This window comes from Ranitomeya variabilis, chromosome 4 (assembly GCF_051348905.1).
Source record: "Ranitomeya variabilis isolate aRanVar5 chromosome 4, aRanVar5.hap1, whole genome shotgun sequence".
Taxonomy (NCBI): Eukaryota; Metazoa; Chordata; class Amphibia; order Anura; family Dendrobatidae; genus Ranitomeya; species Ranitomeya variabilis.
This window is the reverse complement of record NC_135235.1, coordinates 117,132,383-117,157,602: the sequence shown is the minus strand read 5'-3', so window position 1 is coordinate 117,157,602 and position 25,220 is coordinate 117,132,383. Positions and strand designations below refer to the sequence as shown.

Here is a 25,220-nt window from a genome sequence, read left to right as displayed (position 1 = left end):
AGTGGCCTTGGTGTAGTTCTGCAATAGTTTATTTTATAGTCTCAGCTTTTAATGATTGTAAGGTGTGTGTGTGTGTGTTTGGGGTTTACTGTTACACAAAATATCTTTAAAATTTTTTTCTTTTATTTGACGTTCAGTAAATTGATATCATTTTGGTAGGAGACTGATGGATAAAGAAAAATAAGTTTTCTATAGCGTTCTAATCTACTCTCCAGTTAGCCTGCCTACTGATACGACCTTCCCTGGACTGTACTGTATTACATATTCAGTGGAGCTGGAAATGATCGGGCAGATAAACATGAAAGGCCCCTCAGCACGGCCATCAATTTTGTTCACCCATTGCTTATGCCCATGTGGCTAGGAAGATGCGTGTGTGAACGCATATTTAAATTGCTAATTTGCAGATAATCAAAAAGGTATTTGGTCTTCCCTTAGAGAAGGATGGGGTCATGCTGAAATACAATACCTCATTCTTTTGTTTCCCCAGGAAATAAGCTGTATGTCATTGGCTCACCCTGCTCCTCCCATTGAAATCACCTACATTTTTGGCTGCACACTATATGCCTGTGCATGGGTGAATCGCTGTCAGACAAAAAAGCGGACTCCTAACTAAGCTATTTAGATGCTAAGGAATGCATAGCTATCCTTTACATCGTACATCAGAAGATTGTGATCATTCCCTGCCTCACAAGGCATCTTCTCCTAGCTGCCATGTTGTCATCTTGCTGCCCTGATGTGCGTTCTAACATGTCCTACAGATATGTTGGAAGTCTAGTACCTTGCTGATACCAGAAGTGAGGGAATTCAGACACTGGAAATTAAAAAGTCACCAGTTTCCTTTTCTTTTATTCCCGCTACCCCACGGAACATTCCGTCTTTAGTTTTTCTTTCAAATCCGCCATATGGTTCCAGGGATAAGGACCTTTCTATTAAGTTCTAATTTTTATGTTCTTTACCAAGGGAGTGTGGCTGACAGGGTAATAATGCAAAGCAGGCTAACAATACAACCACCCAGTCCTGTGAGCCACGCCCCTTTGGTCAATCTTCGAAGAATTAGCCCTAAATAAAAAGTGCCATATCTATTGGAACCATATTTCAGATTTGGGGGGGAATGAAACAGATTACCGTACTCAATAGAGCAGTGGGAATAAAATTAGATCAAAGCTGGCCAGAATTAGGTCTTTCGCCAGGTTCTCTTTAAGCCCTTACTTTACAGAGGTGTGTAGGTATATTTGGTTCTGACTGTCGGTAATAAGTGGCCAGTGAGGTCCATTTACAGCTCTGTGATTGTGGGTCGCAGTGATTGTGCCCCTGATAATGAGGCTGAGGGGCCAGATCAGTTTGGCATAATAGTTTTACATTTCTCTCTTGTTCTACAGAAAATGAAGTTGAAAGAAATCGAGCGATCTGCTGTCCAATCCTGGAGTCCGGCCAAACATTACCCCATCTACCTAGCTACAGGTGCATGGCATAATGGTTCTATCTAGAATTTGTCGTTGAAACTAATTTTCTTTAGCTAATTTGATGATAAATGTTTGGAAATGTAGGAATATTCTATCTGAAAAGATTTTGATTTTGTGATGTCTATGTTTTTGTTTCTCCTGACATTATGTATTGGTAGCATGCATGCGAGAGCATAGAGCAGCCATAGATTTGTATCTTACAAGCGCCATAGTTTCGCTCTGAGATGTGTAGACTTGTCAATTATTTCTCTCAGGTACATCCGCACAACAGCTCGATGCCTCCTTTAACACTAGTGCAGCCCTTGAGATATTTGAGGTGGACTTTGGAGACCCTCACCCTGAAATGAAAAGAAAAGGCATCTTCTCAGCAGCCAACAGGTATAATAATTCTGTCTCCTTTCATGAACTCATATCCTTCATATGTTGTCATCAGCTGTGAATGATGTGAGAAATAAGACATATTGGTATCCTTGTTTGTGTGCATGCAGATGGTTAGTGGTGGCGCCATTTTCTATAGTGGAACAATTCTCTTAATAGTAAGGAAAACTTATGTTGTTACGTTTATATACAGTGCCTTGCGAAAGTATTTGGCCCTTTGGAACATTTCAACCTTTTCCCACATATCATACTTCAAACATAAAGATACCAAATGTAAATTTTTGGTGAAGAGTCAACAACAAGTGGAACACAATTGTGAAGTTGAACGAAATGTATTGGTTATTTAACATTTTTGTGGAAATTCAAAAACTGAAAAGTGGGGCGTGCAATATTATTCGGCCCCTTTATCTTAATACTTTCTTGCACCAACTTTTGCTGCTATTACAGCTACAAGTCGCTTGGGGTATGTCTCTATCAGTTTTGTACATCGAGAGACTGAAATTCTTGCCCATTCTTCCTTGGCAAACAGCTCGAGCTCAGTGAGGTTTGATGGAGATCGTTTGTGAACAGCAGTTTTCAGCTTTTTCCACAGATTCTCGATTGGATTGAGGTCTGGACTTTGACTTGGCCATTCTAACACCTGGATACGTTTATTTATGAACCATTCCATTGTAGATTTTGCTTTGTTTGGGATCATTGTCTTGTTGGAAGACAAATCTCCGTCCCAGTCTCAGGTCTTTTGCAGACTGAGGCTATGTGCATATGTTCAGGATTTCTTGCAGAAATTTCCTGAGCAAAACCAGACATTTTCTGCAAGAAATCCTCATGCGCTTTTTTCACGTTTTTTTGCACGTTTTTGACGCGTTTTTTGCGTGGTTTTTGATGCGTTTTTTTCCGGAGCTTCCCAATGCATTAAATAGCGGGAAATCGCGAAAAATCTGCAAAATTTGTGAACATGCTGCTTTTTTTTACCGCGATGCGTTTTTTTTGCAGAAAAAAACGCATCATGTGCACAAATTGCGGAATGCATTCTAAATTATGGGATGCATAATGTATGCATTTTTTATGCGTTTTTATAGCAAAAAAAATGTGAAAAATCCGCAAAGTGTGCACACAGCCTGAAACAGGTTTTCTTCAAGAATGGTCCTGTATTTGGCTCCATCCGTCTTCCCATCAATTTTAACCATCTTCCTTGCTGAAGAAAAGCAGGCCCAAACCATGATGCAGTCACCACCATGTTTCACAGTGGGGATGGTGTGTTCAGGGTGATGAGCTGTGTTGCCTTTACGCCAAACATATCATTTGGCATTGTTGCCTAAGAGTTTTATTTTGGTTTCATCTGACCTGAGCACCTTCTTTCACATGTTTGGTGTGTCTCCCAGGTGGCTTGCTGCAAACTTTAAACAACACTTTTTATTAATATCTTTGAGAAATGGTTTTCTTCTTGCCACTCTTCCATAAAGGCCAGATTTGTGCAGTGTACGACTGATTGTTGTCCTATGGACAGACTGTCCCACCTCAGCTGTAGATCTCTGCAGTTCATCCAGAGTGATCATGGGCCTCTTGGCTGCATCTCTGATCAGTCTTTCCCTTGTTTGAGATGAAAGTTTAGAGGGACGGCCGGGTCTTGGTAGATTTGCAGTGGTATGATATTCCTTCCATTTCAATATGATCGCTTGCACAGTGCTCCTTGGGATGTTTAAAGTTTTGGAAATCATTTTGTATCCAAATTCGGCTTTAAACTTCTCCACAACAGTATCACGGACCTGCCTGTTGTGTTCCTTGGTCTTCATGATGCTCTCTGTGCTTCAAACAGAACCCTGAGACTATCACAGAGCAGGTGCATTTATACGGAGACTTGATTACACACAGGTGGATTATATTTATCATCATTAGGCATTTAGGACAACATTGGATCATTCAGAGATCCACAATGAACTTCTGGAGTGAGTTTGCTGCACTTAAAGTAAAGGGGCCGAATAATATTGTGCACCCTACTTTTCAGTTATTGAATTTCCATAAAAATTTAAAATAACCAATACATTTCGTTCAACTTCACGATTGTGTTCCACTTGTTGTTGATTCTTCACCAAAATTTGGTATCTTTATGTTTAAGCATGATATGTGGGAAAAGGTTGAAAAGTTCCAGGGGGCCGAATACTTTCGCAAGGCACTGTACACGTTTGTAACATGGGCTATATTTGTAATTCACTCTTGTACTACAAAATTCTGTAGTCAGTAGTGTAACTGCCTCTAACGGGAATCTCTCAGCAGGATTTCATACCCCCTCAGCCATTTATATGTGCATTTAGTTCCATTAGCATATTTATGTGCATTTAACTCTGTTAGCTCCAGCAATACCTTTACATGGCCATTTAATTCCTCTGTTACTGAGAAATACGCATTTCAATTGATATGCAAATCTACAATTCTGAAGATCTAATTGTAGATCTGGAGTCTCTGTCACCCCAGCTCTATTCCCTGCCCAGCATAGCCTCCTCCTTCTTGACTTATGACTCCTGTGCATGAAGTGACACAGCATAGTGACTGTCCGTCGGGTTAAGGTCTTGTTGCACTTGTCTTTGAAAGAGATACATACTCGTATTCATCATTTGGGATGTGAAATCCTGCTGCCAGATTCCCTTTTAAAGGGAAGGTACCGCGTTTGTAGATCATTAATAAATCAATGTAATGTAGCATAACATGCTGTTATAACCAAGTTTTGAATGCATTTGAAACATATTTCGTGTGTTATAGGAGTTTAAAGAAGGCACTGAGGGATGACATCTTGCATTCACAGAAGCAGCAGGACACTATCAGTGTCATAATACGGCACCCCATGGTCATAGGAGATAACAGACCGCCACTGACCCTATCTATTGTAATTGAGCAGTCACTGCTGTGAACTGGGCACACCTTTGTGGGCTGAAAAATTCACAGTAGTGGGAGAGTTCTGCCATATTCATGGAGCCCTCGATCTGCTAACTAAACATAAGCAGTACTGCTTCCAACAGAACAGATCCTAGATTAATGGCTGACAGTAGTAAAAAAGCAGGGGAAAAGCCCAGCAGAATAGCAGAGACATCAAGGAGGAACAGTGTACAATTAGCATTATTGAGCAGGAGCTGTCAGCTGCTCTGCAGGAGCTGTGATTCATCCCTTCCTAAGATAAGATAAGGAGCTGCAGTGAATGGCCAGGCTTTGTGGAGTGGGGTGAGAGAATCATGTAATCTGGGTGAGAGAGACTGATGGGAGAGAGAGACAGTAACTGCTGGTGATAGCAGATCACAGGGCAGTCACCCACAAAATGGCGCTGCTCTGTGATGCTACGCTTCATTCTACCCCAGGGATACTAGACCACCCAAAAGGGGAGGGAAATGGTGATGTCAGCAGTTACTGCCACAGTTTTGCTGCTAACAGTACAGCTGGTAAGTCTTACTATACCTGCTTGAGGTCTAAAACGGAAAATGCTCCCCCTAGTGGTAAATGTGTGTGTGTGTGATATATATATATATATATATATATATAATATGTGTGTGTGTATTTGTAAGAAAATATATAATATTTTTCATATAGAAATGTTTGCAAACATTGAATTAATACATTTTAATTACTATTTTAACCCCTTTCTGCCAGCTGACGGAATAGTACGTCGGCTGGCAGATCCCCTGCTTTGAGGTGGGCTCCGGCGGTGAGCCATGTCAGCTGTTTTGTGCAGCTGACATGTGCGCGCAATGAGCGCGAGCGGAATCGCGATCCGCCCGCGCCCATTAACTAGTTAAATGCCGCCGTCAAGCGCTGACAGCGGCATTTAACTAGCGCGGCCGGAAGTGTTCGCACCGCTGACCCCCGTCACATGATCGGGGGTCAGCGGTGCATTGCCATAACAACCAGAAGTCTCCTTGAGACCTCTATGGTTGTTGATGGCCGATTGCTTTGAGCACCACCCTGTGGTCGGCGCTCAAAGTACACCTGGATTTCTGCTACATAGAGGTGATCTGTAGTTCACCTCTATGTAGCAGAGCCGATCGTGCGGTGCATGCTTCCAGCCTCCTATGGAGGCTATTGAAGCATGCCAAAATTAAAAAAAAGTGTTTAAAAATATAAAAAAAAATATAAAAGTTCAAATCACCCCCCTTTCGCTCCAATCAAAATCAAATTTTTCATGATCTGGGGTGTGGTGAGGGCTTATTTTGAGCTGGCATTTTTAATGATACCATCTTGGTGCAGATACGTTCTTTTGATCGCCCGTTATTGCATTTTAATGCAATGTTGCGGCGACCAAAAAATCGTAATTCTGGCATTTCAAATTTTTTTCTCGCTACGCAGTTTAGCGATCAGGTTAATCCTTTTTTTTATTAATAGATCGGGCGATTCTGAACGCAGCGATGCCAAATATGTGTAGGTTTGATTTTTTTTTAATTGTTTTATTTTGAAAGGGGGGGTGATTTAAACTTTTATATTTTTTTTTATTTTTTCATATTTTTTAAAACATTTTTTTTAAATTTTGCCATGTTTCAATAGCCTCCTTGGGAGGCTAGAAGCTGGCACAACTCGATCAGCTCAGCTACTTAGCAGCAATCATCAAATCGCTGTTATGTAGCTGAATTGCAGGCTTGCTATGAGCACAGGGTGGCACTCACAGCAGGCCGGCATCAGTAACCATAGAGGTCTCAAGGACCTCTATGGTTACCATCCTGACTCATCGCCGACCCCCGATCATGTGACGGGCTATTGCGGGCACATGTCAGCTGTTCAAAACAGCTGACATGTCCCGGCTTTGAGGTGGGCTCAGCGCCGGAGCCCACATCAAAGCAGGGGACCCGACCTCCGCAGTAATAGTACGGCAGAGGTCGGGAAGGGGTTAATGTGTGCCTTCAACAAAAACATACAACAACCTATGGCTGACATTCATTTATGGAGTACAGTAAGTGACGCCACTTTAGTTAAATTTGACAGGCACATATCCCACCGACATGGCTTTCATATTGGCGTAGTTGGCCTAGACTGGCATGTAAACACCTTCATAAGTCGTAATGTTTTTGCACCTCTGCTAATATTGCATTCATTAAGGCGTTTACGCCAGATTTCTGTATTTGCACCATTAATGAATCTCTATGTAACTAGTCACTCACATGGGTAAATAAGTACGGTATGTGCAAACTGTAAAAACAGAGTGCGCGCTACTTTCAACCATTTTGGTCATGGGAAATAATTTAAGTGTTTGGAGTGATTTTTTTTTTTTAAGTGCATACTTATCCATCTGCGATCCAAAGTACATCAGTATGTTGTCAGTATGTGATTCATGTTGGGTCTGTTGTATGAAGTGGCTGTATCATGTACCTTAGTTAAAGCTGTTGTCTACTGCCAGGATAACCCCTTCTCATTTCCCATGCTTGGCCCTGATAAAATAAAAAAAGCCTATACTTGCCTCCCGTGTCGGTGCTGTTCCCGCGGTGTCGGCACTTGCCCTCCCCAGGGTTCTCGTGCGACTGACGCCGGCGCCCAGTCAATGCTGACGTCACTGTCCCCACCTTCCGACAAATTGAACATGAAGAGGAAGTCCGAGATCAGCGGCAGCCTCCTGAACTCTGATACTACCAGGGAATTAAGAGCGAGTGATCTGTGCAGGAGACATCAAAGGAGAGGAGGAAAGAAGTCTGGGAAATGGAGAAAAAAGTAATGTTTTTGAGATGTTAGTTACTCCTGATCCACGGACCATGCTGCTCAGCCATTACATACTGCAGTAAGACAAGGAGAAAAAAACGCAGTAACTATTGTTTTATGTTTGTTTTTTTTTTTGTGGTGAACCCCCCCCCCCCCCCCCCAGATTGTCCAGAATCCATTGGTTTTGATTTAGTGAGCTGTAGTGCGAATTGTGTTTTTCAGATTCCATAAGATCATCTGGGGCAGCTTTGAAGGAGATTCAGTTGGGCCGTCTGGAGTGATTGTAGGCGGTGGAGATAATGGAGAAATAACATTGTATAGTACTTCACAAATTTTGACATCTGGAAAGGAACCAGTCATCACTAAGAATGGAAAACACACAGGTCCTGTCCGTGCACTTGACCTCAACCCATTTCAGGTACTACAATCCTTCAATCCTTTGATGCAAGTGGTATTATTTTTATGGTTCTTTTGTTCTATTATGTTTTGCTTCTAGACCTTACTCTTCCTGTTATACAATGAATCGTGGATCGACTATAGCCCTTCTGCTTGGTGCCATTTCTGTTCAGTCACTTTGAGTGTTTGGCAGTGTATAAAACCCTATTTTAAACATTTGTAATTTCCTCTTACAGAGCAATCTCCTAGCTTCTGGTGCCAATGATTCTGAAGTTTTCATTTGGGATCTAAATAATTTTAGTGTGCCAATGACTCCGGGAGCAAAATCCCAGGTAAGCCATTAATGATGAGTAGGAGCATGCCTTGTAGAGCAGTCCTTACATTCACTTGTGGATATGCAGAATATGAGGGAATCTTACAAGACTATTCCTAGTGAAGTATGGGGATGCCCAGTGCCTGATGCTGTATTTGTCTCTGACTAATGCTGTGAATTTTCCAATACTTTTTATGTTCTATGACTGGTAAATAATGTGTAATTACAAAAAAAAATGCACATGTTTGTATGTTTCCAGTATCTTCTAGAAATACACGGTGGCTCAGTGGTTAATAATACATGATAATAATAATAATAATCTTTATTTTTATATAGCGCTAACATATTCCGCAGCGCTTTACAGTTTGCACACATTATCATCACTGTCCCCGTTGGGGCTCACAATCTAAATTCCCTATCAGTATGTCTTTGGAATGTGGGAGGAAACCGGAGTACCCGGAGGAAACCCACGCAAACACGGAGAGAACATACAAACTCTTTGCAGATGTTGTCCTGGGTGGGATTAGATAATGTATGTAAAACGCTGCAGAATATGATAGCGCTATATAAGCAATGCATATTAATAAAAAATAGAGACTGAATAGGAGTATTGATATCACCGGTGTTGTGCCCAGAAGCCAGCAACACCAGTAGCACAGAGGCTAATTTTTCTTTTCCTGAGCACCATGTCCTTTTAGCTTCTGTCAATCCAACTGATATCACAAAACATAGAAGGTTTCTGCACGTCCTTCTTTATGTTGGCTATATACAGTATATAAGACATTCTTTCTTTTACTTCCAGTAATGACTTTAGTAATAATATTATATATTCAGCCTGTAGAAGACGTCAGCGCTGTTTCCTGGAACCAACAGGTTCAACACATCTTATCGTCGGCTCATCCGAGTGGTAAAGCGGTGGTTTGGGACCTCCGTAAGAACGAACCAGTAATTAAAGTCAGCGACCACAGTAACCGGGTAGGTGCACACACAAATAGTTAGTGAAATAGAATTTATAACTTTTATTTTTAGTCTCTATATATGAACATGTATAGTATAATGTTTCTCTTTTTTGTTATATGATTATGGGTGCAGCCATTTTACCTGCAACAGAAACCTAATTCCCAGCGGGCATGTAAACGTCAGATATTGACTCATTGCCTTCTATAAGAGACTGCTGTGGGCACGCTATGTATGACTGTAGTCATTGGGCAGGAGGTGTGGAGGGGCTCCTGAGCGGTCTCCATCCACTATTCACAGTGGTATGATTCTGTCCTCTTGGCCTTGGATGGGAATAAGATGACTGGTGGCTAATAAGAAAACAAGAACGCATTTAGATAATGACATGGGAGAAAAGAAAATGGATAATGCCATTTCTTCTTAAGTCATGCCCCTGAGGAGTACTAGGGTAGGGTTCAGAATTCATGTAATCAGACATCCACTACATGGATTAAAGGGGTTGTCAAGGAGTTTTAATTTGTAGTTGTTTCTGTCTGTACTCATGTGCTGAAGTTCAGAATTTTTGTTTTTCATTCCCCTTTAAGATGCACCTTTCAGGAATGTTGTGGCACCCCGAGATAGCGACTCAGCTTGTCCTCTCATCTGAAGATGATCGTTTACCGGTTGTCCAAGTTTGGGATCTGCGATTTGCTAGTTCTCCTCTAAAAATGCTGGAGAATCACACAAGGTAAAGATAATTGTGTCCTCTTTTCTGACAGTTGTACATCAGTGTACTCACTTGCTCAATTGCGGTTTCCCTTGGTTAACTGTACCTTTTCACTAGAGCCATTCTGCCCAACCCACGGGCAGCATGAATCAGAATGTTTCAGAGACTGCATTGCTTGAAGAACCAACCGGTGACCATAGGGAGAACCTTGACTGTTTCATCTCCTGGTCTGGCCGGCTTCTCTCCGAACCACTCCAGGTGAATCACAGGTCTTTCCCATGTTTTTACATAGGGAGAGACCTGTCAGTCAACTGGAGCGGTGCAGGGAGAAGCCGTCTGGCGGCAGCACTAGACTAGATTCCTCTCTTTATAGTCCCCGGCCGTCTCTTCAAGCCTGTTTTCTCAGAAATGTCTTGTCATTTCAGAGAAGAGCATACCTGGCTGCAGTCGTGCAACCAGGCTCCGATTCATGTCAGATTGCCCTGAATTGACTGACAGGAACACCAGCTATATCTGCAAGACCACTGATGGGTGAAGTGAATAACATTGGTTATCTTGGTGCAGTAACACTTGTGAAGGTGTAGGATATGTATTAAGTGGCAAGTGAACATTCAGTTCTTGAAGTTGATGTGCTGGGTACCGGTAAGGGGGTAAGTGTTAGGATGTGAGCGACTTTTATAAGGCGGAATTGTAATGACTAGACAACTAGATCAAAGCAGGTCTTGAGGGATGTTTCCAGTATGCAGTGGTTTGTGCTTATCTGGTCCAAAGAAGGACTAGATCTATGTTTTTCAAGGCGTGTTGGCATCCTTCCGGAATGAAGATGAACCCATTTGACCAGATCCTGCAGATGAACGACTGTCCCATAAATTGCTGAAAATGTTATTACTGGCTTTGATAGAAAGGTGTCGGAGTATGCGGTTGATTTCCACCTGCGGCGTAGCTGCAGACCTGTCAGGGTGCCCGTACTGACCTCTTTCCCCAGCCCCTACAATGGAGCGTTACGTAACCTTAGCAGTTTACATTAGTATTATATTTTTTCTCTATAGGGGTATTCTGTCAATTTCCTGGAGTAAAGATGACCCTGAATTACTTCTCAGTAGTTCTAAAGACCATCGCATACTCTGCTGGAATCCAAGCACTAGTGAGGTTGGTGATGTTTCTTCTCAATTCTAGACCTTTATTTATATACCTTAGAGGAGACATTCCCCTACAAGCTCATATTCTTTGTATGGCACACTCAAGAGGAAAGGTATAATAAAGCCACCATTGTCTTGGAGGTTATACAAAGAAAGTAGCTGTGGGAGATATATAAAGAAAAAAACCTGCTCACCCGAAGCCCTCTGCATATAAACCAATGCCTTACATGACTTTTTGCAAATAAAATCTTCAACTCTGATGGGCAGTGGTGGGAAGATGTATGGCCGTCAGCAGCTCCAGGTGACCACCAGGGCAATATTGTTTCTAGAAAGCCCAGTTGAAACAACCTTTAAAGAATAACGAAAATAAATAATTTTTTATATTAATTTTTATATCATTATTCTTCAGGCATTGGATAGTTTTGAAGTATTGTAATATGCTTCATGACCATTTTTGATCTTCTCCTAGGCCCAGATGCCATGCTGCAGTGCTGTTTTCTGGAATAAACTTATCTATATGTATATAAAGTAACAAATACTCTCGCCCTCTGGGGTCCAGCAATGCCCTTATGCTACTGCTCCGGTTTCCATTTACTGATTGCAGGGGCAACATCATGATGACAGCACATACAACCGCTGCAGCCAGTCGATAAGTTCAGCACTTTGTGCTGGTTACGTTGGCAGAGTTGCGGAGCGCAGTGATTGGTTGCAGAGATGATGTATGCTGTAGTCTTGATGTCAGTAAATCGGGGCAGAAAGGCATCTCTGCACCCGGGAGGGTGAGTAACAGCTATATTTGTTACTTTATACATATCCAAGCCTTTGCTGAGAAATAGTTTATCTGAGAAAACACTTTTTGAAGGGAATCTGTCTGCTAGTTCCATAACGAGAAATTGTGTATATGGGTATGTTGTCCTTTAAATCATAAGGCAAAATGCACTTTTACTTAAAGAGAACTTGTCACATTGTGTATGCAGTCCAATCTGTGGACCACATGGTGCAGAGGAGGAGAAGCCGAGCACAATGATAAATAGGTTTGTTGGAAAAGATCCAGTATTACTTGTATTTTATTAAATGAAATCCCTGGTGACTGTATACGTGAGTCATTTGGGCGGTCCTATTAGTGATTGACCGATCATGCAGAGAAGACGGTCACTCACCAATTAATACTGCTCGCTGGGGTCATATGTGCACAAACACCAGGGTTTAAGAAAATAAAATAACATTGTGCCTGCAGATCAGATAACATGTTCATCATGACAGGGTCCCTTTAAAGGGAACCTGTCAGCAGGATTGTGCACAGTAACCTACAGACAGTGTCAGGTCGGCGCCGTTATACTGAGTAAAATGATACCTTGGTTGATGAAATCCGTCTTGTTGTTTCTTAATCTTTATTTTCAGTTTTGTATTAATGAGATTCTCCTGGGTTGGTGTATGCGGTGCTCTGATTATATATTCATAATACAGACTGCTGACAGGTCACTGATCCCTCACTGACCCGCCCCCTAGTTTGCATAATGAATATACCAATGTGTGTATTTGATAAAAAGCATGTCACTTACTCAAAATGTAGGCTATATACAGCAGGCTGTGGGACTTCCTTGATGGAATCTCCTTTAGGCTAGGGTTACACAGCAATTCTCAGAATAGTCGCGCAACAAAAAAAATATTTGTGCAACTTGTATGTGATTTGCTGTTGCACAACTATTTTAGGGCTGTGAAAAATAAAAAGTGTCCATTAGGAAATGATTAGATGCAGTGTTGCAATGCGGCACTAGTTGACGTGTAGCCCCAGCCTGCCTGACTATGTGACCAATAAGAAGAGGTTTAGGTTGGACCTATTTAGAAAGAGCAGCTGTAATAGCAGTAGAAAGCCCCAGGATAGCTCTTCTGCTGACTCTGGCGGCCTGTCCTTCAGGATAATGTGGGGTGTACTATTGGAAAATGTTTAACTCTTTATTGAATGAGGCCCTAACCAATGGTTCCTTCCCAGTTTCGATGTCAGAAGAAGCTGTGATTAGTAAAACTGTAAACAGCCCTGCAGTCGTGTCAGCCGATATAACTCCATATCACTGATGGAAAACGAAGTTTGCAAATTACCTTATCAAGGGTCATGAAGTCAATAGTCCATACAAATGGAGATGGTTTTCTTCCCAGCAGGTCTTCAACCCTCAGTATTCGAAGGTTTTTTGAAAGCGTGCAGAAATGGTGCTGAGGGAATGTGAGGATTAAGGCCTCTGTTCACATAGTGTAGCAATTTGACTTGTTTTCATGTTTCGAAATTACCTGATCTAATTCTCTCCCTTTTGCTTTGGAAACTGTGGCAAAACCTGCACATTTTGAACTTGCCATTATTGCAACAGTTTCAAATACTTAGGGATCAACGTTTTTCAAGTAAGCTCGTAGAATAACCTGCCTTCGTCCTACATAAATTGACTTTTTTTTTACCTTAGCTTTTGTTTGCTTTTTTTTAAAAGTAAAAAAAAAAGATAGTTTGGCTGAAGACCTTTTTACCTGTTTATAACAGACAGAGAACATGGGGGTTACTGCTTATGCCAAAAATGAGGAATGTCTGAGTGTCTGCCTCCAGTAGGCGTTTATGCCCTAAAATGATGCACAAAACACGTTGACCCTGTTGGTGCCATTATAGGCAAGGCCCCCCCATTGGCACATACCACCAAATCTTGTTTTGAGGGGGAGGGGGACTTGAGCCCTGACAGGATCAATAAATGTTGCGAAGAGCGCAGTGTGAAGGGTCCTTATCAGGATTCGGGGCCATCTTTTATTTTTTTCAATTTGCTATCATTCCAATCTAAAGAAATTAGCAAATTTGGGTGGTGTGTGCAATGACAGGAATGAGGGACTGTATGTCTGTATGATACAGTACTCCAGGCAAATTTTGTCTTGTTGGAGAGCTCATGGTTTGTGCACGAGCAGATTATCGCTTAAGCGATGGGATCGTAACACACAATTAACAAACTGTCAGGCAAGTGTTATACAGGATAAGAGTCTTGAATTAAATGGTTGAATAGCTACAGTTCCACTATTCCTTTTTGCCTGTCTAAACATTAAACAATTTAACATTTTCCATTAACATTGAACAATCTTCAAAAGATTTACAAGGATTTTTTATTTTTTTTTGCTCACCTAAATGATTTCTGAGGAGACACGGGGGGGGGGGGGGGTGTCAGCGGGTAAACTGGTACACTAGCCGAAACCCCATAGAAAACAGTGTGGTGATACTTTATTGAACCACAAATCCGGCAAATAATACATTGTACAGTCCCAGCAAAATAACCAAGATGGTACACAATTAAAGTCTCACCCTTCCGCTGACTCACTGGGATAAGAGCAGTGTCTGTATGTGTTACAGAGGCGCATATCCTTTTTATAGTTAACATAACAATTGTCCTTCAAGCCAGCATTCACAGGTAAAGGGGAGGAATGGTAATGAGATCAACTTGCATTTATTTGAGTATGTAATCTATTTGCATAGTTTTTCCACTTATGTTTTGTAAGTCCACAAACTAGCTGGCCTGGACAATGTGTAGTCAAAATATCAGCAAACATCATTGTTCAATTATCCTGCATCTCCAGTCATCCAGGGTAACAGCACAATATGTTACAACAAATTGTCAACTTACAAGTCAATATTACAGACTTACACGAACAATAAAAATATAGTTCTTACCGATAACGGTATTTCTCTGAGCCCATGATGGCACCACGGAGAGGGGATCCGCCCACCAAGGACAGGAAACCTACAGATAAAAAGGCTGTACCACTCTCCCGCATCAGTTGTTTACTAGAGAACGATGGGAGACTATGGAATAGCTTATTAGTTTTAATATTACCTAAAAATAGCCTATGGCACTATGTTAGTGTGCACACCCATAAGTGAAGGGAGGGAATGTACGGGTGCCGTCATGGGCTCAGAGAATTACCGTTATCGGTAAGAACTATATTTTTCTCTGTCGCCCATGACGGCACCACGGAGAGATTAGCATAGATTGTACATTCAGGGAGGGACCACCGCTTCCAGAACCCTTTTACCGAAGGTAAGGTCTGAAGAGGAGATAAGGTCCAATCTATAGTGCCTATAGAATGTAGAAGGTGATGACCAGGTAGCAGCTCTATATATCTGGTCAATTGAAGCTCCGGCCTTCTCCGCCCAAGAAGCTGCTACTGCTCTCGTTGAGTGAGCCTTGACATTCCCTGGAACGGACATTCCACTTGACGAGTATGACATGCTGATAGCATCTGTGATCCATCTCGCCAGAGTGGCTTTGGAGGCTTTTTTTCCCCTTCCGGGGACCCTGAAAGCACACAAAATGAGAGGCATCCTCCCTACACTCTCTGGTGGCTTCTATTTTCTGCATGAGGCATCTCCTGACATCTAGTGTATGTAATGATTCCTCCTCCTTATTTTTAGGGTTAGGACAAAAGGAGGGGAGAGAGATCTCTTGAGTTCTGTGGAACCGGGATGCCACCTTCGGGAGGTATGCTGGGTCTATTTTGAGAATGACTCTATCCTCTAAAAACTGTGTATAAGGGGGGGTTAGCCGATCGTGCCTGTATGTCGCTAATTCTACGAGCAGATGTGAGGGCGGCAAGCAGGGAAGTTTTGAGGGATAGGAATTTTAATGGGATATCCCCTAAGGGTTCGAATGGAGGTTTAGTCAGGGCTTTAAGGACCAAATTTAAATCCCATTGAGGGGCAATTTTTAGTGGAAGTGGTCTTGATCTACCTGCTGCCCTGATGAACCTGGAAACCCACCGATTTCCTGCCAAATCATAATTAAACAGGGCTCCCAATGCTGCCACGTGGACTTTTAGGGTACTTGTGGCTAAACCGATCTCCAACCCGTTTTGTAAAAATTCTAATATGGATTTAAGAGGGACCTCTTCCCCTATTTTAGTGCCTGACGATGAAAGGAATTTTTTCCATATCTTTCCATACTGTTTTGTTGTAACCGGTTTCCTACTTTGTAAGAGAGTAGATACCAGCCCTTGAGAGAAAGCTCTGCTTTCTAGTAGCTTCCTCTCAAATGCCAAGCTGTCAAGTGTAAGCTCGTAACTTGTGGATGGTGGACTGGGCCCTGGGAGAGTAAGTTTGGAAAGTCTGGGAGTACCCACGGGTCAGATATCGACATTCTCCTCATCCAAGAGAACCAAGGCCTCTTCGGCCAGAACGGGGCTATTAAGATTACATGAACCCCGTCCTCCCGAATCTTCCTCAGCACTGCCGGAATCAGAGCAAAAGGGGGAAATGCGTAAGCCAGCTGGTGTAACCATGGAATCAGGAACGCATCCGGTGCCACTGGATTCCCCAATGGAGTTATGGAGCAAAAAGAGGTTACTTTTTTGTTTAGGTTGTTGGCAAAGAGGTCTATGTTGGGAACCCCCCATTTTTCTGTGATCTGGGTGAATACTTCCTGATTTAGCTCCCATTCCCCTTGCTTTAGACTGAAACGACTCAGAAAGTCCGCTTTGTAATTGTCCACCCCCCTTATATGTAGACTTGTCAGGGATAGAAGGTTGCACTCGGCTATTTGAAAGATTGACTCGGTTACTTCCATCAGATTTTTGGAGCGAGTACCCCCTTGGTGATTTAGGTATGCCACTACAACCCTGTTGTCTGACATGATTCTGACGTGGTGAGAGTGAAGGGCCCCCAAGAATTCCAGCAGGGCGAATTTGACCGCTAGAAGTTCTTTCATATTGGAAGTTTCTTTTGCTAGAGACGCCGACCAGGTGCCTTGAGCTACTAGGTCGCCCAAATGAGCCCCCACCCGCTGGGGCTTGCATCCGTTGTCAGTATTTTTGAGATCTGGGTTATCCACGGGACTCCCTGGGAAAGATTCTTTTGCGATGTCCACCAGATTAGTGACCGAGTTGTGTGTGGAGATAATCTCAACCGACCTTCTAAACGCCCCCCCCAGAGAGATCTCCTCTGACAAAATTTGCCATTGGAGGTGTCTCGAATGGAGCTGAGCCCATTGGACCCGCAGGTATGCATGAAGTCATGGATCCCAAGAGGGACATAGCCTGGCGGAGAGTTATGGAGGGGAGAGCTTTGTATCTTGGACACCAGCCCTGTTATTTTCTGTAATTTTTCCCTGGGAAGCCGGCATTCTTCCTTTATGGAGTCTAGAGTAAGACCTAGGTATTCTTGGACCTGGGAAGGCAACAATCTGGACTTTTTTAAGTTTATTAGCCAGCCCAGGTCCTCTAGAGAACACCTTACTGTTTCCAGCTGTTTGCTGCAATGTTGGGGAGAGGAGCCTATCATCAAAAAGTCATCCAGATATGGTACAATCAGGGTGTCCTGTTCTCTGAGATGAGCCATTACCTCCGCGATTAGTTTTGTGAATATTCTCGGGGCTATGGCTAGTCCGAAAGGTAGGGCTGAAAATTGAAAGTGGCATAATATCCCCCTGATCATCAAGATGGCGCCGCGCATGGCGCGCCTGAAACGCTGCCCCCGGAGCTCCCGGTTTCCTTGCAGCCTGCAGCCTTGCTGGGGTTTCGCCTAAGGCGCGGTGCTCTGCACGCCGGCCGGCTCTGCAGTGTGCAGACTGACGCTTCAAAGGGAGAGCCGCGCCGCTCCTCCCACAACCACAGAGGGACCCCCCTGGATGTTGTCGCTGCTGCATCTTACCTGGGGAGGTGACCGCGAACTCCATGTCACCTCCCCCGCACACCCTAGAGGCCCACTAGCCCCAGCGGTGGCGCCTCGGGTCACCACACCAGCCGAGGCAGGGGGACCCCCGCTGCCTGAGTCGGACTGATTGGCCCCGAAATCCCACGACGATCTTCCTGTTGGTAAGTCTGTAGGTCTCCCATCAAGGACAGGAAACCAACTGATGCGGGAGAGTGGTACCGCCTTTGTATCTGTAGGTTTCCTGTCCTTGGTGGGCGGATCGCCTCTCCGTGGTGCCGTCATGGGCGACAGAGAAACTGTTTTCTTGACCAACCAGAAAGAAACACATAAATTCAAAAGTCAGCATACAGTTAAGTCTATTCCTCCTGGCTTGCTGAAAATAGATGTCTGGTTAATTAAGATAAAATGCTGTGTCGTCACAATTTCTGCACAATGAACATGCGTTTCTGGACACATCGTTCTGTCGCTCATCCCATCCACATTACGCAATTATCGTAAACGAAGGGTTGCTATCTTTAGAATCTGATGGATTATTGGACATTGTAAGTGCCACTTTACAGTCAAAATGCAATTTGCCTAAAAATTCCTGCATGAATAATGTATGACGTGTGTATGTGTATATGTACATATATATGTTTGGTCCAGTAGCATTTGGACTGTGACAAAAGTTTTGGCATTTTAGCTGTTTACCAAAACATATTCAAGATAGTTATATAATCTATATGTGCTTACGGTGCAGGCTCCCTGCTTTAGATTGAGGGTATTCACATCTTAATTGAAATAAGGGTTTAGGAATTGCAACTCCTTTCATGTAGCAACCAAAAAAGGGACCAAAAGTAATTGGACAATAACCTCAAAAGCTCTTTAATGGGTTGCATAGGTTATTCCGTCATTAATCCATCATCAATTAAACAGGTAAAAAGGTCTGCAGCTGATTCCAGGTATGGCATTTGCATTTGGAAGCTGTTGCTGTGAACCCTCAACATGCGGTCATAGCGCTCTCAATGTAAGTGAAACAGACCATCATTAGTCTGGAAAAAAAAAAAAAAGAAGTGATTCTTCAGAGAGCAGAAATGTTAGGCATGTCCAGATATCAATAGTTTGGTATTTTGGCATATTCTCTTAAGAAAAAAATAATAAAAATCAGCGCACTGGCGAGTGTAGATATAATATATACATTATTTTTTTTTACTAATTTGAAAGTTAATATTAGTGCAAAAAACTGGTTATCTAGTGTATCCCTTAAGACTGGTGAGCGGTTCAATGTAATGATGAGGAATGTAGCATATGAACAGCTTTTACACTTAATTTGTCCCTTTCTTTCTCTAATCCTCTCTTCTTCCATCCAGGTACTTATTTGTTGGATGGGGGCTGACTGGCAATGGGTAATGAAAGGGGGAAATAAAAATATGAAATGAAAAGTAAATGTACTATATAATATTAATACTTTGTTAATTTATACTTTTTGTAATATTAACCCCTTTCTGCCAGCTGACGGAATAGTACGTCAGCTGGCAGATCCCCTGCTTTGAGGTGGGCTCCGGCGGTGAGCCCACCTCAAAGCCGCGACATGTCAGCTGTTTTGTACAGCTGACATGTGCGCGCAATGAGCGCGAGCGGAATCGCGATCCGCCCGCGCCCATTAACTAGTTAAATGCCGCCGTCAAGCGCTGACAGCGGCATTTAACTAGCGCTCCCGGCCGCGTGGCCGGAAGTGCTCGCACCGCTGACCCCCGTCACATGATCGGGGGTCATCGGTGCATTGCCATAACAACCAGAGGTCTCCTTGAGACCTCTATGGTTGTTGATGGCCGATTGCTTTGAGCGCCACCCTGTGGTCGGCGTTCAAAGTACACCTGCATTTCTGCTACATAGAGGTGAATCTGTACTTCACCTCTATGTAGCAGAGGCAATCGAGTTGTGCATGCTTCTAGCCTCCTATGGAGGCTATTGAAGCATGCCAAAATTTAAAAAAAAAAAGTATTTAAAAACATAAAAAAAATATATAAAAGTTCAAATCACCCCCCTTTCGCCCCAATCAAAATAAAACAATAAAAAAAAATCAAACATACACATATTTGGTATCGCCGCGTTCAGAATCACCCGATCTATCAATAAAAACAAAGGATTAACCTGACCGCTAAATGGCGTAGCGAGAAAAAAAATCAAAACGCCAAAATTACGTTTTTTTGGTCGCCGCGACATTGCATTAAAATGCAATAACGGGCGATCAAAAGAACGTATCTACACCAATATGGTATAATTAAAAACTTCAGCTTGGCACGCAAAAAATAAGCCCTCACCTGACCCCAGATCACGAAAATTGGAGACGCTACGGGTATCGGAAAATCGCGCAATTTTTTTTTTTAAGCAAACTTTGGAATTTTTTTTCACCACTTAGATAAAAAATAACCTAGACATGTTAGGTGTCTATGAACTCGTAATGACCTGGAGAATCATAATGGCAGGTCAGTTGTAGCATTTGGTGAACCTAGCAAAAAAGCCAAACAAAAAACTAGTGTGAGATTGCACTTTTTTTTGCAATTTCATCACACTTGGAATTTTTTTCCCGTTTTCTGTTACAGGACATGGTAAAACCAATGGTATCGTTCAAAAGTACATCTCGTCCCGCAAAAAATAAGCCCTCACATGACCATATTGACGGGAAAAATAAAAAAGTTATGGCTCTGGGAAGGAGGGGAGCAAAAAACAAAAACTAAAAAACGGAAAAAGCTCCGGGGGTGAAGGGGTTAATGTATGTATATACCAATAAATGCTTAGATGACCCGGATATTAATATAGTTTGTGCAAGTAAGAGATCATAAAAATCTTAGTCTAATGCTGTGAATGTATACAGTAAGAACGTTGTGTCTTCATTTGTGACATTTATAGGATGTCAGTTCTAAAATCTGATTTCTGTTTTCCTTTGTAAATCTAGGTGGTATATGAATTGCCGGTCAAAAACCAGTGGTGCTTTGATGTCCAGTGGTGCCCACGCAATCCATCGGTCTTCTCTGCTGCATCTTTTGATGGTTGGGTCAGTGTGTACTCCGTCATGGGTGGAAGCCTAGAAGCTCAGCAGAGGAGCCAAGCTGAAAGGGTATGTTCTGATGTGCTTCTAGAAGAATATAAAATGCTGTTTGTGACATTGGGTAGCCAACCACTAGAATAGGTGCTAATTGATTTCTAAGAGCCAGTCCAGCAGCCATATCCGTAATCTGTGGCTGCTGGATGGGAGGACCTGGGAACAGCCACTTACTTCCTAGCATATGTGGTTCTTTTCATTAACTCTCCATCATCACCGGACTGGTTAATAAGAAGAACAGCCTTGCATACTGGACTGTAGTGTCAGTGTGTTGATATATTCATCAGTTTCCTGTGCCATTGCGGTCCTCTTCTGAGTCGCATGACTTTTATTCTGACCGGTCGGATCACACTGCGCTCTTTGAGAGCTGGAAGCTGCGTTTCCAATGTCCGCTAATGAAGCCGTGTTCTGACACGCCATTGAGTTGCATTATAAAAGCCACTTTGGATCACAGACAGAGTGCAGTGTAATTCAGCTGGTCGACATAGAAGCCACATGAGTGGGAAAAGGACTGCAACAGTGGTCGACACCAGGGAAGACTGCAATCTGTGAGTGTATTACCGCACTTACACTTTCTACACAAACGTTTACACCGGTTTAGGGAATAAAATAAAAATGGTAGTGCTTCTTTAACTCTAAAGGGGTACGGATTCTCTCATGACAAGAAAGTGTAATGGGGATAAAAATTTCCCGTTGTGGCAATCTCTGCCGTTCCCAGCGACAATCCGCTGATCAGCAAGATCTATGGATAGATACATCATGTCTTCTTTCCACTTAACAACCCCTTTTTCTGCAGGTAAAGTGTTTCTGTCCTAAGGGCCAGCTTTGCCTACAGATGACAACCCTTTGAAAGTACAGGTCGAATTTCAGATATTGCCTTTACTTATTTCCTATAATTTTTTATCTTAGATATCATCTTCTTTCAACAACCTGGATCCTTTTGGGACTGGACAACCTCTACCTCCTCTCCAAGTGCCACAGCAGGCCACACAGACCACTGTTATTCCTCCGCTGAAAATGCCTCCTCGTTGGATTAGAAGACCAGTTGGAGTTTCCTTTGCGGTGAGCTGATGTCCTAATACTGCAGTGGTTTTAGAATTATTTGCTGGCCGGTCACCTTACTTTGTATTACACATGTTTTATAGTCCCTGGTGACGATTAGACTTGGGGCTCGCTCACACTAGCGTATATATCTGTCCCATTCTCATCCAGGAGAGCGGAATGATTTTTTCCTCAGTTGTCGTCCAAGTGCAATCCGTTTTTTTTTTTTTTTTTTTTTTTTTTTTTAAATTATTGGATTGCACTCGTCCGATTTATAGGCAAGTGTGCGCGAGGCCTGAGTGTCACTATCTATGAGGTATGATCTGTTTCCGTGTGAAAGTAGTGGCATACTTTTTGAGTACTGTGTTGTCTTTGGATGTGCTATGGAGCCACAATAATAGTAAAAGATACTTAAGAGGGTGTTATGCACTTGTGATAATTTAATAAAAAAATTGGTTTATTAACTAGCATTAGATAGCGGTCATCTATCTTCCCCTGACTCCTTTAATACACTGGGCTCCTCTGATCGCTTCTGTGCTTCTTTAAGAAAGAGATGCTGTCAGACATCTGAGTGCAATTTATCTCCAGGAAAATCAAAAGATTCTGCTGTTGTAATTCAGCATGTTGGATCCTTCTCTCCCCCAACATCTTCTATTGGGTGGAGATACGGGAGGGCCCATTCACATCAGTTTGCCAATACATGAGGGTCAGCCAAACTTTGTAGTGTAATGAGTATGGGGCCTTTAGACCTTTATCCACCAATTTGTATACCGCAGTGTATGAAGAGAGATTATTGATGAGTGAACATGCTCGGATAAGGTGTTACCTGAGCATGCTCGAGTGCTACCCGAGTGTCTTCGGCGTGCTCAAAAAATATGTTTGAGTCCCTGCAGCTGCATGTCTCGCGGCTGTTAGCCGCAGCACATTCAGGGATCGTTTAACCCCTTAACGACCGCCGATACGCCTTTTAACGGCGGCAGTTAAGGGTACTTAAACCACAGCGCCGTTAATTAACAGCGCTGTGGAAAAAATGAATAGTGCCCCCCAGAGTCGGATTTTCTCTGGGGTCTCGGTTACCAGGGGTAGCCGAGACCCCAGAGAACATGATTCGGGTTTTTTTTACCGATCACCGGGTTGCGATCGCCGGTAATTAACCGTTTACCGGCGGTCGCAAAAAAAAAAAACAAAACCGCGATTTCCCATTTAATTTCTCTGTCCTCCGTTGTGATCGCACATCAGAGGACAGAGAAGTGGGGTCCACGATTGCCCCCCGATACTCACCTGTCTCCCCTGGTGCTCCTCGTGGCTCCCGATGGGCGCCGCCATCTTGTTCCGGCCAAAAAATGGCGGGAGCATGCGCAAGTGCGCCTGCCGGCCGGCACCCGGAATGTCTTTGGGGTCTCGGCTGCCGGGGGTAGCCGAGACCCCAAAGAACATGATCGGGGTCGGTTTTTACCGCGACCCCTGTTTTGCGATCGCCGGTAATTAACTGTTTACTGGCGACCACAAAAAAAAAAAAAAGCTGTGTGTCATTCTTTGTCCTCTGATGTGATCGCACATCAGAGGACAGAGAAATAGGGAGATTCGGGGACCCTGATATACTTACCAGTGTCTCTGGGTCCTCCTGCGTTCCCTCCTGCCCGCCGGCTTCTTCATCCGGTAAGAAAATGGCGGGCGCATGCGCAGTGCTCCCGCCATGATCTGCCGGCCAGCAGCTAGAGGAGTTGGGGCTAAATTTAGGGTTAGGGTTGGGGCTGAATTTAGGGTTAGGGTTGAGGCTAAATTCAGGGTTAGGGTTGGGGCTAAATTTAGGGTTGGGGTTGGGGCTAAATTTAGGGTTAGAGTTAGGGTTGGGGCTAAAGTTAGCGTTAGGGTTGGGCTAGGGTTAGGGTTGGGGCTAAAGTTAGGGCTAGGGTTAGGGTTGAGGCTAAATTTAGGGTTAGGGTTGGGGCTAAAGTTAGGGTTAGAGCTAGGGTTAGGGTTGGGGCTAAAGTTAGGGCTAGGGTTGGGGATAAACTTAGGGCTAGGGTTGCGGCTAAAGTTAGGGTTACGTTTGGGATTAGGGTTAGGTTTGGGATAAGGTTTAAGGTTAGGGTTGGGATTAGGGTTAGGGGTGTATTGGGATTAGGGTTAGGTTTGAAGTTAGGGTTGAGGTTAGGGTTGAGATTAGGATTAGGGGTGTGTTGGATTTAAGGTTTTGATTAGTGTTATGGTTAGGGTTTAGATTAGAGTTGTCATTATCCTTAGGGTTGTGATTAGGATTATGGATCGGGTTGGGATTAGGGTTAGGGGTGTGTTGTTGTTAGGGATGGAGTTAGAATTTGGGGTTTTCCACTGTTTAGGTACATCAGGGGGTTTCCAAACACGACAGCCAATTTTGCGCTCAAAAAGTCAAATGGTGCTCCCTCCCTTCTGAGCTCTTCCGTGCTCCCAAACAGTGGTTTACCCCCACATATGGGGCATCAGCGTACTCAGGAGAAATTGGACCCCAAAAGTTGTTGTCCAATTAATCCCGTTACCTTGGTGAAAATAAAAACTTGGGGGCTAAAAAATCTTTTTTGTGGAAAAAAAATATATTTTTTATTTTCACGACTCTGCATTATAAACTTCAGTGAAGCACTTGGGCATTCAAAGTTCTCACCACACATCTAGATAAGTTCCTTGGGGGGTCTAGTTTCCAAAATGGGGTCACTTGTTTCTACTTTTCTACTGTTTAGGTACATCAGGGGCTCTGCAAACGTAACATAACGCCCGCAGACCATTCTATCAAATTCTGCATTCCAAAACGGCTCTCCTTCCCTTCTGAGCTCTGCCATGCACCCAAACAGGGGTTTACCGCCACATATGGGGTATCAGCCTACTCAGCATAAATTGCACAATAAATTTTGGGGTCCAATTTCTCCTGTCACCCTTGTGAAAGTAAAAATTTGGGGGTGAAAAGATCATTTTTGTGGAAAAAATGATTTTTTTTATTTTCATGGCTCTACATTATAAACTTCTGTGAAGCAGTTGGGGGTTCATAGTGCTCACCACACATCTAGATAAGCTCTATGGGGGGTCTAGTTTCCAAAATGGGGTCACTTGTGGGGGGTTTCCACTGTTTAGGTACATCAGGAGCTCTGCAAATGCAACATGATGCCCGCAGACCATCCCATCAAAGTCTGCATTCCAAGCGGCGCTCCTTCCCTTCCGAGCCCCGATGGGTGCCCAAACAGTGCCCCCACCCCACATATGGGGTATCGGCGTACTCAGGACAAACTGGTCAACAGATTTTGGGGTCCAATGTCTCCTGTTACCCTTGAGAAAATAAAAAATTGCAGGCTAAAAAATCATTTTTGAGGAAAAAAAAGGATTTTTTATTTTCATAGCTCTACTTTATAAATGTCTGTGAAGCACTTGGGGGTTTAAAGT

At 43.2% G+C, this 25,220-nt stretch overlaps 1 protein-coding gene across 5 annotated transcripts in view; it reads left to right on the top strand.

Moving 5' to 3' along the window:
* The window catches only part of SEC31B (SEC31 homolog B, COPII component), a 126,713-nt gene that overhangs the window by 30,151 nt on the left and 71,342 nt on the right, over positions 1-25,220 (top strand). For all 5 annotated transcript variants that reach the window (XM_077259158.1, XM_077259163.1, XM_077259160.1 and 2 more), the window contains exons 2-10: positions 1,380-1,461; positions 1,718-1,841; positions 7,731-7,926; positions 8,141-8,236; positions 9,052-9,192; positions 9,759-9,901; positions 10,930-11,029; positions 20,622-20,783; positions 21,678-21,830. In XM_077259158.1, the coding sequence (XP_077115273.1) occupies positions 1,380-1,461; positions 1,718-1,841; positions 7,731-7,926; positions 8,141-8,236; positions 9,052-9,192; positions 9,759-9,901; positions 10,930-11,029; positions 20,622-20,783; positions 21,678-21,830 (1,197 nt within the window). The remainder of the gene's footprint in view (positions 1-1,379; positions 1,462-1,717; positions 1,842-7,730; positions 7,927-8,140; positions 8,237-9,051; positions 9,193-9,758; positions 9,902-10,929; positions 11,030-20,621; positions 20,784-21,677; positions 21,831-25,220) is intronic.